This window comes from Cynoglossus semilaevis, chromosome 1 (assembly GCF_000523025.1).
Source record: "Cynoglossus semilaevis isolate Cse_v1.0 chromosome 1, Cse_v1.0, whole genome shotgun sequence".
Lineage (NCBI taxonomy): Eukaryota > Metazoa > Chordata > Actinopteri > Pleuronectiformes > Cynoglossidae > Cynoglossus > Cynoglossus semilaevis.
The window spans coordinates 6,362,586-6,378,083 of NC_024307.1; the positions used below are offsets into that span (position 1 = coordinate 6,362,586).

At 41.5% G+C, this 15,498-nt stretch overlaps 2 protein-coding genes across 4 annotated transcripts in view; both read left to right on the forward strand.

Moving 5' to 3' along the window:
* LOC103399935 (rho-related GTP-binding protein RhoV-like) overlaps positions 1-5,120 on the forward strand; it is a 9,372-nt gene extending 4,252 nt beyond the window's left edge. The window contains exons 1-5 of one of the 3 annotated variants that reach the window (XM_017036131.2): positions 8-1,229; positions 2,028-2,098; positions 3,257-3,799; positions 3,884-3,942; positions 4,029-5,120. In XM_017036131.2, coding sequence (XP_016891620.1) covers positions 3,619-3,799; positions 3,884-3,942; positions 4,029-4,478 — 690 coding nt within the window. In that variant the 5' untranslated portion in view covers positions 8-1,229; positions 2,028-2,098; positions 3,257-3,618 and the 3' untranslated portion in view covers positions 4,479-5,120. Of the gene's footprint in view, positions 1-7; positions 1,230-2,027; positions 2,099-2,483; positions 3,800-3,883; positions 3,943-4,028 lie in introns of those variants that run through there. The other 2 variants (XM_008338592.3, XM_025053967.1) reach the window with 2 other exon arrangements.
* A 379-nt stretch (positions 5,121-5,499) lies between these two features.
* LOC103399926 (zinc finger FYVE domain-containing protein 1-like) lies at positions 5,500-15,375 on the forward strand. Its single transcript, XM_008338573.3, has 11 exons — positions 5,500-6,990; positions 7,426-7,930; positions 8,914-9,128; positions 9,609-9,715; positions 9,822-9,930; positions 10,516-10,613; positions 10,828-10,945; positions 11,695-11,865; positions 12,046-12,226; positions 12,306-12,419; positions 12,949-15,375. The coding sequence occupies exons 1-11, from the start codon at positions 6,472-6,474 to the stop codon at positions 13,179-13,181; spliced, it is 2,370 nt and encodes a 789-aa protein (XP_008336795.1). The 5' UTR covers positions 5,500-6,471; the 3' UTR covers positions 13,182-15,375.
* The last annotated feature ends 123 nt before the right edge of the window (positions 15,376-15,498 follow it).

Sequence of the window (15,498 nt, forward strand, 5' to 3'; positions counted from 1 at the left end):
GGGGGGGGGGGCACCTCAGCTTTAATCCACACCACTTTAGAGCCCAGCCAGTGTCTACTTAAAGGGACATTAGGCAGGAAATGTTATGCAAATGGCTGTTTATGGCCTCATCTTTGTGTCAGCCGCTGGTTTGGTCGACTGTCTACGGCACTGATCTCCAGCTTAGCAGAGAGGAGAATAATCCTTTAACACCTATCTCACAGATTTTTCTATTGTTAGATTAGATTTTCAACATCAACGCCGTTCCATATTTCTATCTACGCAGTTCAAAAGTTCAAGGACACAGGGGCATCTAAGGTTATGGACCTTAGATGCGAAATATTTCAAACAGTTCCGACAGTCTGTCAACCTGACTGGAAGGAGTTTTTGTTCCCTGTCAATATTGAGAGAGAATATTAGGGACTCTCTTTGACTGTGGGGCACTGGGAGACCCTTAGTAAGCAGATTACCTCCACAAATCTATGCCAGGACACGTTTTGCGTGTCTCTGTGTGTCACTATTTGCATGACAGTGGGTGTGAGCGTGAGAGTTCACAGATATACACCCTGATCGGTAATATCGGGCCACTGAGACACCTTTTTTTTAAGTCACCAGCTCACTGCTGACACCTACTGTACATGAATGATACAAGCGCTTTTGTAATATGAATGGCCACCACAAGCGGCCAACCCTGGTTCTTGGAATATTCTTCGGAACTTGTTTTCGCTGATTAGCTTCAAATTACGGTCCCTGATAATAAAAAGGGAAGTCATTCATCACTTGTGCCAAAATACTGTCAGGTTCTCGGGGGCTGAGCTCATTTGTGATGCAGCGTCAGATTTCTTTTTTTCAAATGAAATGTTTTAAAGTTGACAATGTAAATAAACGTATTTACCAGTAGAATTGTGAAAACAAACAAACAAACCTTGACCTTCTGGTTTGGTCTGTACCTTCTCATCCTCTGCTCAGTGTTTGACCAGTGATGATGAAAGGAGCTGCGCCAGGAAATAAACATTTGAATGTGGCGATATTTAAAGACCACTTCCCGTGTTTGACATTTACCTTGGGTTGAGGGACGGCATTGTGACTCACAGCTGCCAGAGGTGCGGCCTGGGACTCGAACTGGCAACGCGACACGAGCAGCGGAGGGGACGACCAGATGTTGTCCTCTGTCCGTGGGGAACACAGTGTGTCACACATGCGCTGCAGGTGGTGGGAAAAAGGAGGGAGAGAAAGGGAGAAAAGAACATGTGAGTGAGAAACAGCGGCAAACAGGAAGCGGAGACCTTACAACACAATGCTCGCAGCGTTTCCTGCAGGAGAAAACAGATAAGGAGCGAAACACTTTGTTTAAAGCTGCATTTTTGCCCCCAAATGTTTCCCACTCTTACGATGTGAGGGCATGTCTTCTGCACCGAAGCTGCCACACTGCTGTGACCTGCTGTGGGCTGTGGGTTCCTGCAGTTTAAACACACATGAATCATGGGATAATGGTGGGGACTCATTCATCGTGACCCCGCACTTACTGTGAACACTGTGGCGCTGGTGCACAGTTACTGTTTGGTAATATTATAGCAGGGAGTGTGTGCTCTTACTGCCCTCTTGACCCAGTTATCACTGTCGTTATCAACATTTAAATCTGATCGTTGTGTTACAGTTACACAACGATTTCATTTTTGTCTGAAAAAAATTAAAGTTTCGTTCTTCGGCAGATTTTTATTTTACTGTTAATATATATATATATAACATTGCATTGTGGCAAACAGTAGCCCTGTGGTTAAAGAATCGGGCTTTAATCTGATCGTTGCCGGTTTGAATCCCAGTCCAGGGGACGCTGATCCACAACCTCCCCAACTCCAAATGTTTTGGATATAATCTAAATTAACATATCTACCAAAATTATGTTTAGAAGTCGTACACACCAGATAAGTAAATAAAATAAGTGTAAAAAAATCAAATTGTTGTATCAAAATAATGCAAATGTATTGGTTTGATTGATACAAAAATTAATTTCCTAATGTATTCTGTTTTCGGTCTTTTCCGTTCAGACATCGAAGCAGAGTGGAGACCGAGCTGCAGAGGATTCTCAGACAAGTTCGCCCTCTGTTGTCCTGCATTGGTATTACTCTTGTTTATTTGATGAAAATTAATTCAACTGGTTTAATACTAAAATGGTTATGTTATGTATGTTGAAAATAAGAAGAAAAAAAAACAACTTTGTTTATTTTAAATAGTAGAGTACATAAATCCAACCTAGGAAACATGGCACAGAGTCCAGTTTAATGTCAATAAGTTTATTGCCCAATAAGTAAATCGGGATCTACCAGTAGATCTCAAAGGGAGTCTGGTAGATTCTGAGCAATTGCATTTAAAAAATTTAAAAATATTAAATATAATAATATATTTATATTTAATAAAATTATAGATTTTTTTTAAGATGCTAATCACTAAAGTGGGTTACTATTTATATTTAATAAAATTATAGATTTAATTTTTTTAAAGATGCTAATCACTAAAGTGGGTTAAGGTAAGGACCATAGAAGTAGTAAATGTATATTTAGAGTTTTCAATCTACGTAGGTAGATCACTTCAACTCAAAAAAAAATTAGCTCCTAAGCCAAAAAAGTGTGGACACTCCTGCAGTACAGTGTATGTTGAGGGGCCCTGGCTTACAAATGTTAGAATTAAAACAAAAGTATTCTAACCAAACTAAAACTGATCTATTAGATGTAAGATGCCACTTACGTAAAAAAATATAGCAAAGAAAAATATTTTTTATGTAAACTGAAGAATGGTCACAACAAGACACAGAATAGAAATTATTACCAAACACGTACAAAACCAAATGGTGCTGGAAAAAAAAAAGAAAACTGGAAAACTGACATTAGTTTGAAGTTTCACTTCCAGGACATAAAGGAATTCTTTAGTCAAATTTTTGACTGACGTGAATGAAGTATTTAACTGCAAGTCCGGACGCCCCCTAATGGTGAGACTCATTTTAAGCTGCTGAGTGGTGAGAGTTTCTGGTTTGTTGAAAGGAAACCACAGATGTGAATCTTATCCCGGTCATTTTAGTGTGATGAGTAATTCAGTAATGTATCAGTTTTTGTACTACTTCATGTGTAGCGGTTTTCACGCCTGCTTTACTCACAGAAGGTCCTGGGTCTGAGCCCCAGTGGAACCATATATTTAATCCTCCTCAGAAAAGTCTTTTTGGTAAGAAGCATTTACTGAGTGCAAAGATGTGTCAACAAACTGTCACCATGGACCTCCGCAGAAAAGGACCGGACTGAAACTGAGACATTTAGATGAGACAAAATGTGAACTCTTTGGACGAACGAAGCAACGGGGCCTGTGTTTGGGTGTTTCGGAGGGAGAACATCCAACTCCAAGAACAATGAACACAATGAATCACAAGACCTGAGCTGATCAGCTACTGTAACAGTGGTCATCCCCTCCTGGTAGGAGGGACTATGTAGATCTGCATCAAAGAGAAGCCCCCCCACACTCCCCGCTATTTGCTCTTTCAAACTGGAGGTGTCCCACGGCCTCCAGTGGCTCCAACAGCCTCGGTGGAGGAGAAGACGTCTTTTCCAGCACCGCTGCTCCCCTGCATGGATCTGCTGGGATAAGTGAACGATGTTAGGAGGAAACATGGCACAGGCAGGTCAGAGACGAGACAAACCGACCAGGCAGCGAGAGGAAGTCAGCATCATGTTGGTGGGTGACAGAGCCGTGGGGAAGAGCAGCTTGATCATTAGCTACGTCTTCAATGGATACAACAGCCAGTGCAGGCCCACGGTCTTTGACGTCTTCACCGGTGAGTGAAGATTCATTCTGTTTAAAAACTGCAACTGATGCTTCATGTAGAGATGGAACTTTTTTTTATTTTTATGATTTTGAGGTTTGGTTCACGTGAATGGCGTCCCGACTCGTATCAAACTGATCGACACAGCTGGGCAGGTGAATATTCCTCTCAGATTTCCACATTCAGATTTAAGGTTGTGTATTTTTTTCCCGCCACCTGATCGTCATTCCGGATCTCCCAGCAGGATTTTGACCATCTACGCTCTCTTTGCTACGCCCACGTGGACGTCTTCATCCTCTGCTTCAGCCTGGTCGACCCCGTCTCCTTTGACAACATCACCTCCAAATGGATCCCGCAGATCCGTGCCGGCAACCAAAGGTCTCCCATCGTTCTGGTGGGAACTCAGTCGGACCTCAGGCACAGTGTGGACGTTCTCATTCATCTGCACCAGTGGAACACCAAACCAGTGCACTTCCGTAAAGCCAGAAGGATGGCTCAGAGAATCAGGGCTTGTGATTATGTAGAGTGTTCGGCTCTGACCCAACACAACCTGAAGGATGTGTTTGATTCCGCTGTGTGGGCTGCCATTAAACACAAGAAATCCACCACTGGGTGTAAGAAGCTGAACCTGTATAAACAGCTGAGGGATATTTGCACTCATGGACTCAAGAAAATCTTCAAGTACATCTGACACAGAAAGAGTGATGCGATGTCCTTTTTTTACTTCACAATTTACTTTACATTACTTGACTATGACTGTTACATTTCCCTCTCTTTCACTCTTTAATCTTTACGTTTTGTCATTTTTTTATCTGTTGTTCGTACTCGTCTGTTTGTTTTCATGGCTGTTCCTCGTTCTCTGAAAATCTCTTTGATCTGAGTTTGAAGTTTGTTGAGTAAATGTAACAAAAACAAACAAGCACACACTGCGCTGACTGTAAATTCTTCACCGGAGGATCCTGTCAGTTTGAAAACGGAGGGAAAATTCAAACTGCCGCATGGGACAAATGGTCGCCTGCTGCTGCTTTGAAGTGTTACTTTGCAAGACAAAAGCCAGTTAAATCTGGCCTCTGAGTTGGTGCTAATGCTGTAGGGTCTTTTCTAACTGCCTTTAAATTACTTTATTATCAACAGACACATTTACAAAATGACTAATTATTGGACACATTAGTTTAATGTATTCAGTAAAGTTGATTTGAGGCTGCAACAAGTGACCAAACGTCCCCACGTGTAAATTTTAAAATTAACAAAAAACTTTTACAACAAAACAATACAAAAAACAAAATAAAGAATAAACAAATAATTAAAAGATATAGAAAGCAGTTCAGGGGTATTATTGGGGTATTTAGGTACAGTATGTGGAAATTGTTCACAGGGGTATTTAGGTACAGTATGTGGAAATATTAAGGTTTAAGTGTTCTGCATTGGTGCCGTTCCCAAAATGTATCAAATAGGCTACACTCAAAACAAATCTGCCATTAAATAAAACATTTATGTCCATATAATCACACATATTTAAGTGATTATTTTTGTCCCAAAGATTAGCTAAAAATTAATGTCATCTACACATGGACATTTTTTCCACATCTAAAATGTGTTAGTGATGCATGCATAATATAATATAATATAATATAATATGCCTTACTTGATCAACCGTTTTCATTTGAACTGTCTGAACTTCATTTCCCATAATGCCACAGCGCCCTCGAGTACGGTGTCCTTGTGACTGAAAATAATCTGATCAGCTGATCTGACCTGGCAACAAAATAACGCAGCCAGAGCAGCGGTCTGCCAGGGAGGGGGCTGAAGAACAAAACAATGACACCGCTCGGACGCATTCAAAGACAGTAACACTTGTTTTTTTATAAGAGTATTTTTAAAAAGACTTTTAAACGAAATAAGGTGAATGAACGACTTAAAAGAATCCACTGATGTGTCGAGCTTTGTGACGTCGATGGTCGTTGTTTTTGTTGATGTGTTTCTTGCAGCTCAGAGGGGAGGCTAGCTGCTTATTTTGGACGGATATGCACTGAAACGGTCCTTTCTCTCCCTGGTCACAGCTTTTTATTTTGGGTAAACTTGAAAGTGTCCGTCAGCAGCAGCTTGTTAGCAAGTATTCCTCCTCGGTAAGGAATATTTTTTTGCCGAGTTTTTACCGATCAGCTGTTGACGCTCCGTTAGCCTGTTGTTAGCGGTGACATTTGCACAGTCGTCTTTTCAGGGAGTGTTTATTTTGTTGTTGTCTCGTTTGACTGAGATTATCACCACAGGTTTCTGTTCGTGTCGTTAATGTAGGACTAAGGTCAGATGTGCTACAGTTTATGTTGCGGCTAATTGCTAACTTTGATGCGCGAACAAGTGAGCCGCTCGTCAACAATAAGTATCTGTAAATTGAGGCAACGACGTTATCCATATCACTGCCTTAAATTCACTTGCACTAAATGGTACTTTAAAATATATCATTCTCGAGATGCAAAATTAATTTAATAATATATTCTGCTTATTTCTTCCTCTGAACAGGCAGCTGTTATTTTTTTTTATTAAGGGTGTTTTGCCATTTCACCTGCCAGTGTTACATAATGTTGTGCAATTTCACTGCTCTCTAGTTGAAAATAGCTGGTGTTCTTGTTAAAGCTGTTCCAAATAGTACAGCTGTGTGCTCAAGTGAAACCCGGTAGGAAACGATGAGTGGCCATGGCTCATCTACAGAAAAAGGAGTTAATACAAGTCTGATATGTCAGGAAAGTTATGTCTTGGGCGGCTCTGAGGAGGCTGCGTTTGAGTGTGATGAATGCAAAAGCCTGCAGTGTGTTCGCTGTGACCTCGAGCTCCACAGCCAGGAGAATTTGGAGAACCATGAACGAGTTCAGATCGGCCCCGGGCACGTCCCCTACTGTGACAACTGTAAAGGAGGCAATAAAGACAATGGCAAACGCCACAGGTCCGTGGTCCGATGCCAGACGTGCAAACTCAACCTGTGCCAAGACTGCCAGAAACGCACCCACAGCGGTGGCGGCAAGAAGAAACACCTGCTGACGTCGTCCCCGCCACCACCGAAAGCCACCAAAGCAACAGAAGTCAGCTGTGTCCAAGCATCTGTTCAGCCCCCCGTTCAAATAGTGGATGACATCACATCCCGCAGAGCCAAACTTCTGGAGAAGGTTTTCAGTTTTCTCTTGGTGGATGAGAAGGAGGACATGCAGGTGAGTTGTCCAACGTTACCCAGGTTTATGATGTCGAATGGAGGTTTATTAGGTATAACATGTGTCAACAAACAATAGCTGATGGCTGCCAAAGGGTCACAGTGGAACATAGCATGTAGCATTTTTAGCTTAGCAAAACCTCATAAGACTTCATCCAACATTTAGTAAGAGCTCCAGTTTCCACCTGTGTAGCAGTATTTGGTCACTTAGCCCAAAACTCAGAACCAGAAAAACAATTTATTATAGATCCAGTCTTAGAGGTAAAGTTTTTATAGCTGTTTATTAACCTAAAATTGTCTGTTTTAACCCTAACAACTGTCAATGTTAGCAAAATGTTATGTTAACCCCTAAAAGTGACACTGTTTTTACTATAACATGCATATAAACTGTTACCCTGAAACCTTAGGGCCACTTCCTTTCTGTGTTTTGTTTCAGATCAAAGATGAAGACTTGTTTGTGAAGCGACTGAGCTGCTGCTCTGACCAGCTGCTGAAGGTGGTGTCCATCTTCGGAAACACCGGCGAAGGCAAATCTCACACCCTGAATCACACATTCTTCATGGGGAGAGAGGTGTTCAAGACTTCTCCCACACAAGAATCCTGTACGGTGGGCGTGTGGGCGGCGTTCGACCCTGTCCACAACGTGGTGGTCATCGACACGGAGGGTCTGCTGGGAAACAGCTCCAAACACGGCCAAAGGATCCGTCTCTTACTGAAGGTTCTGGCCATTTCTGACCTCATCATTTATCGCACCCACGCTGATCGTCTCCACGACGACCTCTTCAAATTCCTGGGGGACGCATCTGATGCCTACTTGAAGTATTTCACCAAGGAGTTGAAGGCCACCACAGCTCGCTGTGGCCTGGACGTTCCGTTGTCCACCCTGGGTCCTACCGTGGTTATTTTCCATGAAACAGTTCACACCAAGTTACTTGGCTCAGGTAAAAACACTGGTAGAGTCACAGGCTCTGTATGAATTTTGAATAGAATATATATTTTTTTCATTTTATTTTTACTGCCATTTTTTGAAAATCTTTTGCAAACACTGTGTGTTTACAAACACCAGCATTCTCTACCTTTCACCTAAATGTTTACGTAAATACACTGTCCCTGAAAATGCAGCAACTTCAAAAGAAAAGCAGTGGTTTGAAGAATGCATTCAAGAGTAATGATGAGCCTGTGGTTGATCTTTCTTTGTTGTTCGTCACTGGAAAGGAACATGTAGAATTTTGGGATTTTTAAAATTGTGTCTGCATCTTACCTTAGACCAGTGGTTCTCAAAGTGGGAGGCAGACCCCCGTTAAAGGGCGCAGAGTTTTTTGCAAGAGGGCAGTAGCAGGTCAAAAAAAATTTTTGTGCCATTGTGGAAAAAAAATAGCTCTTAAGTATAAAAATGTTTGGCTTCAACAAAACACAATAAAGGTTGAGTAATAACTAAATATATAAATAAACATCCAATATATAATATGTAGCATAATGATGTAAGACCTAACTTGACCTTAATCTTCATTAACGATAGATTCAGTTACAGATCAAACTGACAAATATAAAAATAGGATTGTTTTCGATAGTAGTTATTGCTCAAGGGCAAAAACCATTCAAAACAGGTGGGAAGACTTTGGTCTATCAATGATGTGTCAAGTGAAAACATGAACTTAGCCTGATGTGACCCGTGAAAGAATTTGCACAACCCAATGTAAACAGCTGTTGTCCTGGGGGCTGACGGCTGACTCGACAACATTCCTATCCAGGGGTATTTTAGGAGGATGGTTGTTTTTCACCTTAACAGAATCACTACATCCAATCACAGTATTGTCACAAAGGTGGGACAAAAAGTGCACTGAAACATTTATTCTTACAGATGATCTATGATCTGTATATACACAGTTCGTCCTTCAGCCTCTAACTGTGTGTGTGTTTGTAGATAATTCTTCAGAGTCGGTGGACAGGCTGCTGCTGGAGCGCTTCCGAAAGCTGTCCCGTTTTCCCGAGGCCTTCAGTTCTGTGCACTACGTGGGCACCCAGACCCTCAACCCACCGACTGACTTCCGTGGCCTGCAGAATAAACTTGAGCAGCTGCTGAACAACAACAGCACCCGATCCCCACGTTCCCCTGTGGTCATCTTTAAAGCAATGGAGGTGTGGACTCAAAGCTTCTACATATATCTATAAATATATATTTGTGTGTGTTTATGAATGCTTGTATGTACCTGTGTTTATTCATATACATGTACTGTATATACATTAATATAAAAATAAATATATATATTTATATATGTAAATATATGTATATTTATATATATATTTATGTATCTATATACGTATATGTGTGTGTAACTACATATTTATGTATGTTTATATTTATGTATGTATGTTTAATAATTTGTGTATGTTTTTTATATATACTTATATACAGACATACATACCTATATATCAATGTACAGTATATATACAGCAATTAATCATATATTAACTAGTGATTATATATATTTTAATCATCTCACACATGAGTGATTAATATATAACGGTTCTGTATAGTTGCTCAGCTCATCAGCCTTGTTGTGGTGTATAAGGTAACAGTTGTTGTGTTCTAAGACGCTGGTTGTTGCTGTGTTGTAGGCTCTAAGTGAGCGCTTCAGCGGTGAAATTTCAGGCGACCAGGTCTCTCACAGCTGCTTCTTCCCTGATGAATACTTTACCTGCTCCAGCCTGTGCCTCAGTTGTGGGTCAGTCCTTGTTTTTTCTTTTTATAAATTTGACCTGTCATTATGTGATCGCCTCATATGTCTCGGCTTATTTTTCATTTCAAATTGACCTTTATTTTCACCCCAGGTCTGGCTGCAAGAACAGCATGAACCATACAGCAGAGGGCGTGTGCCATAAGGCCAAGCATCGCTGTCGTTACAACGCTCAGTATGATAATCACATTTACACCTGTAAGGTAAATACAAGTGATTGTACGACTTTAGACACTTTCACACAGGTAAACTGAATAAGAGATTCACATCCTGTGTCCTTTTGAGTTAATGTGAATCTTTTTTACAGGCCAACAACTACAAAAAACAACAACAACAAAAAAAACTAAATGTATGTGCTACAACGCTAATACTACAAATCCTGCCAGTATATAGGGTCTGCATATACATGTGTATATCTGTATATACAGATGCATATACATGTGTACATATGTATATATGTATGCATATACATGTGTATATCTATATATATGCATATACATGTGTATATCTCTATATATATGCATATACATGTGTACATCTGTATATATGTATGCATATACATATGTATATATCTATGCATGTGTATATCTGTATATATGTATGCATATGTATATATGTATATACATATTTTTTCTGTTATAATTTTAATCATTTCTATACTTGTGCTTTATTTTTTCACTAAGTTTCACCTGAGATTCGTGGGTTGTTTTTTTTTTTTTTTACTTTGTCGTTATTGTTCCTCAACATATGAGTCTGTTGTGATGTCACCACATGCTGTTTCACTTCAGGCTTGCTACGAAGGAGGAAAGGAAGTGATAGTTGTCCCAAAGACCTCAGCCTCTTCAGACTCTCCATGGATGGGCCTGGCCAAATACGCCTGGTCTGGGTGAGTACTGGCAGGAAAATGACCCTGAGGGTCACTTGTTACGAGGGTCAGGTGAGGCTTATGTTCCCTCTGCAGAGCCTCATTTTAGCACTAGTGTTCTAGTTTCTGACCTAAAATCTATTTTTTTTTCTGTCCACACTAACATACTGTATACTGTTAACCTATCAGCCGGGAATACTTTCAGAAACTGAGCTGCATTTCTTTGTGTGTCAAGGTATGTAATCGAATGTCCCAATTGTGGAGTGATATATCGGAGTCGTCAGTTTTGGTACGGGAACCAGGACCCTGTGGATACAGTTGTCCGCACTGAGATCCAGCATGTGTGGCCAGGGGTAAGAGCAAGTTAAAGGTTTCCCACGGCCAGTTTGTAGCCAATCATTACGATTATGAGTGTTTTCATTTGTGCTAGTACTTCTTCAGGTAGGGTTTCAATGGATTTGGAATGAACTGAAAGGCACTTTTATGTATGTGGCACATGTTTATGGATAATGGGCTTAGGGGGTCATACTGTATGTCAGGTTTGTGGTTTCATGTTACTTTGACAGAATATTTTATTTCCAATTCAGAATGAACCTGTTTTTTATTCTGGATTAAACAAAAAGTCTGCATAGTTAAAACAGAATAAAACAGTGTCTTAATAAAATATCAGGCCTGATACTGAACCTGATATTGGAATCGTTGCATTTGCAATTAAAAACACATTTGGATTTATTTAATTCACAATACTTTAAGCAGGGACTTCCAATGGTGGGGTCGGGTCCCCCTTATGGGGTGCATTGCTATAGCATCAGGAGGCGCAGAAAGGAAAATGAATTCAAAGTTTAATGATTTCTTTGTGCCACGGTCAAGAAACTGCTCTGATTTGTAAATGTATTTCCTCTGTTCAGTGAGAACAGCTGTTTATTAGATTGACAGCACTTTAAATGTTGAAGAGTTTTGATGTAATAGCTGTGTGTGTGTGAGGCAGGGTGTGAGGGTGTTCCTGTGTAGGAGGACTCCCCCCCTCCCCCCTCCAGGAGTCAGGAAAGGTTTGGGAACTACTGGTCTAAAATAACACACATCAACTGTTTCCTGTCTCCAGTCTGATGGCTTTTTAAAGGACAACAGCAACGCCGCACAACGTCTTCTGGATGGGGTCAACCTGGTGGCCCAGTCCGTGTCAGAGCTCAGTGTCAAACCTGCCAAGGCCGTCACATCTTGGCTGACAGATCAGATCGCCCCGGCCTACTGGAAACCCAACTCCCTCATCTTGGTAAGTGACACATAGCCCCGCCCGTCACTAACAGCTGAGTCGACACGTTGGAGTCCAGAGGGATGTTTACCGTCGGTGTAATGCAACCAGTGTGTTCAGGTCACAACGCGCTGACTGCGTCCTGCACGGTACTGTTAGTTGGTGACTGTGATCTGTTCTTATTTCATCCTCTCGTACAAGGTGTGCCATAAGTGTCACACAGTCTTCCAGGACAACGACACCAAGCATCACTGCCGTGCCTGCGGGGAGGGCTTCTGCGACGGCTGCTCTTCCAAAGCTGCACCTGTCCCTGAGAAAGGCTGGGGTCTGACCCCTGTGAGGGTCTGTGACGTCTGCTTCGAGCAGAGATCCTCCTTTGAAGGTACGCGCTTTGCCAAAGGAACGAAATGTTTTTCAACCCGTAATCTTGTGACTGACACCAAAATGATCTCTCTGTGCAGAGCTGGCTGATGCAGGTGTGGACGAGGAGGAAGGAGGAACTCTGGCCAGGAAGGTTGGAGAGGCCGTCACCAACACCATCGGTGTTGTTGTCACTGCTATTGACATCCCACTTGGTGAGTGTTGCCTACAACAAAAACTAGAGCGGGTTGGTATACACAGCATCTGATTATGTGCTTAAACTGGTGTTTGGGCACATTGCCCTCTTGTGGCAGAAGTGTTTAAATAGCAAAAATGAAGAGGATTCAAACTGGCATGGATTAAAGAAAAGTGAAAGTGAATTATTTGTCATTGTGACACAACACACCACTGCACACAACCAAATGTAACCTCTGCTTTTAACCCATCACCAAAGTGAACAGTGGGCAGCTTTTAGGGAGCAGTGTGTGGGGACGGTCAGTGGTAACAGCTGTTGGACTCGAACCTGAAACCTTCCAGACCCAAGCCACCACTGTCCCAAATAGTTTTAAATGCAGTCAGTGTTTTAAATAAAAGCAGTATCAAATGTTTTTGGTATTGTTTTGCACCTTAGCCTAAATCGGCTTTTAAAAAGCTAGCCGTTTCATATGTAGCCAAATCAGTTTAGGTGACTACGATGTTGTTGTGTCACAGTAATGGGCTCTGTCTCATCTTCCTGTCTTCCAGGTCTGGTAAAAGACGCAGCTCGTCCTGCCTACTGGGTGCCGGACCAGGACATTGTGTCCTGCAACAACTGCCAGCGTGAGTTCACTGCCAAACTGTCCAAGCATCACTGCCGTGCCTGCGGTCAGGGGGTGTGTGACGACTGCTCCGCAGAACGCCGGTCGGTTCCATCGCGGGGCTGGGACCACCCCGTGCGTGTCTGCACCGGCTGCAACCAGAAAGCTGGAGAACTTTAACAGGAATGGCCTTCCTTCCACAGAAAACTGAAGAGAACCACACACACACACACACACACACACTCACCGACACCAACACACCCTCCGGCTCTCAGTCTTGACACCCCTTTACCTCCGTCACACCAATGGTTCTGTCTCGTATCTGTGGCGAGGAAGACTCTAGGCACATATTTTGAACATTTAGGAGATTTGGGATTTTAGAATTCCTGTGGCCTTTGTAGAACAGCCGGAACATGAGAGCATTAAGAACTGTTTCCACTCTGCAGTCCATATTTTGATTAGAACTGTCCCAAATCTCTAATTTTACCTTTCCCTATGGCTGTTGAGCTATTTTTCTACTATTAGAAAATATTTAAAAAAAAAACAATGTATTCTTCAAATAATACTAGATAGTCAGAAAACCCTGTGGGGTTGGTGTGTTTAGTTCCCAGCAATTCTAAATATTGAGCAATGTTTCTCCGATGTAGCGCGTGTAATGGTAGGATGGTATACGATATCTGTGCAGGTGTAAATCTGCAGGCTCCATCGCATGCTGTATCGCAACAATGTTTGTTTTTGCACTACGCCTTCTTTCAGCTGTTCTAGGCTGCCACTTACACGGCCAAACTCCAGATACTCGGACCATCAGGCCTTCTGGTCCCAGACTCGTGTCCGCGGTCCAGTTGACCTGCGTGTATCTGTTGCGCCGAGTCATTCAGGTTAACATGTCTGTGGTGTTTGTGGTTGTATGAAAACATAGAATCATGCTAGAGGAGTGTAAATGAAAGGAAAAAAAAAGTTAAAAAACATTAATGTATTGAAGAAAAAAAAATCTATACGAATATATACATATATATCTATATAAATATTATAACTCATGTCATGCATGAGAGTCGGGGAGAGATCCATGGCCTTTCAGGAGCAGAGGCTCAGAATAAACCTCACTTTGTTGATGTTATCGTACTTTTAAGTTTTAAGTGTTCCATGTTTTTGTTTTCTTGAGACCTTGATTTTAATGTTTCTTTTTTCTTTTTTGCCTATGTGTTTAGATGTAGTTTTGCGGTTGAGAACAATTTCAAAATGCGTCTTTAAACGTATCAGTTTTATGTGTTTTTGTTTACGCCTCCAGGATGAAGATGGAATTCAGTTTTCAGTTTTTTGTCCAGCGCATCAAAGATCTCCGTTATGTTACATTTGCTATTAGATTACATTGTATATTTTTTAGTAGTTTTTTTTTAATTACTGTATATTTATATTATACATTGTAGCGATCATGTGTGATGCCACCGTCGTTTGGATGCATTTTTGTCAGTGTTACACATAAAAAAAAGCGTTGAAACGGGGCAACGACAAAAAAAGAAACAACCCAAAACGGAACCGTTTTTAGTGACTGAGAGCTTTAACTTCTTTAACTTTGCATCATTGCTGTTTAGTTGCTTTGTTAGGTAACGACACATGTGGCGATACATTTAGTCACACAAGCACAAGCAGAAAAAAAGAAAAAAAGAAAAGACCTTGGTGGTTACTTGTAAGCTCTTGTAGATAAATTGTATTCTTATGTTGCTCCTTCCATGAAATGTTTTCGGTTCAGATGTTGTTGTCAGCCTTGTCTCTGAATAGATAAATCTGTCCCGACTGTTGCATCAGATATAATAGATACAAACATTGCACACAGTTGTCCTGTAGGAGGCTTCACTCCCATGCTAACTAAGTTTGTTCAATCAAACCTGTATTGTCTCTGTCTTCTTTTGGACTCAGGTGTCAGTATGAGCACTCTTCATCCAGACACTACAGGTGGAGGCAGGAGCGTGTTGTTGTTGTTGTCTTTATTATTATTATTTTTTTGCTGTTGTTGCTTTTTTTAAACTTGAAAACAAAAACAAACTGACTGGTGGGTATGTGGCTGAGATTGGTGGAGGATTTGCATCTGATTAAAGTTGTATCTGCTGTTTCCTGTCACGGAAACACAGACTGGAGTCACAGCGCTGTCTGAAGTGTGTGTGAGTTTGTTGCTTCCATGCTCTTTGTGTCCATCCACCTGCTGTAACTGTGTGTAGGAGGATGTGTGTGTGTTCTCAGCCTCTCTTCCACTCCTATGCTAACATTTTAGCCCCATCAAATAGGAGCCTGGGGGGGAGGGGGAGTAATCTGCTTGGAGCTTATGGACAGTGATAAATGATTTATAATTTTTTTTTTAATTAAATAATGAAACCGGTGTCCATGTTGATTATTCTCTGTCTGTTGCACTGCACTGACTCACCGTGTGGTGGATCTCACTCTGGAGTGTTCGCCCAGGCTACAGTAGAGGTCTCTTTAAAAGTGCTGTTATTCAGTTGTG

Bases quoted from the DNA above. Each gene is read 5' to 3' on its own strand.
- LOC103399926 (XM_008338573.3), top strand. From the start codon at position 6,472: ATGAGTGGCCATGGCTCATCTACAGAAAAAGGAGTTAATACAAGTCTG. The intron at 6,991-7,425 runs GTGAGTTGTCCA...GTTTTGTTTCAG, and splicing joins ATGAGAAGGAGGACATGCAG to ATCAAAGATGAAGACTTGTT. The intron at 7,931-8,913 runs GTAAAAACACTG...GTGTGTTTGTAG, and splicing joins CACCAAGTTACTTGGCTCAG to ATAATTCTTCAGAGTCGGTG.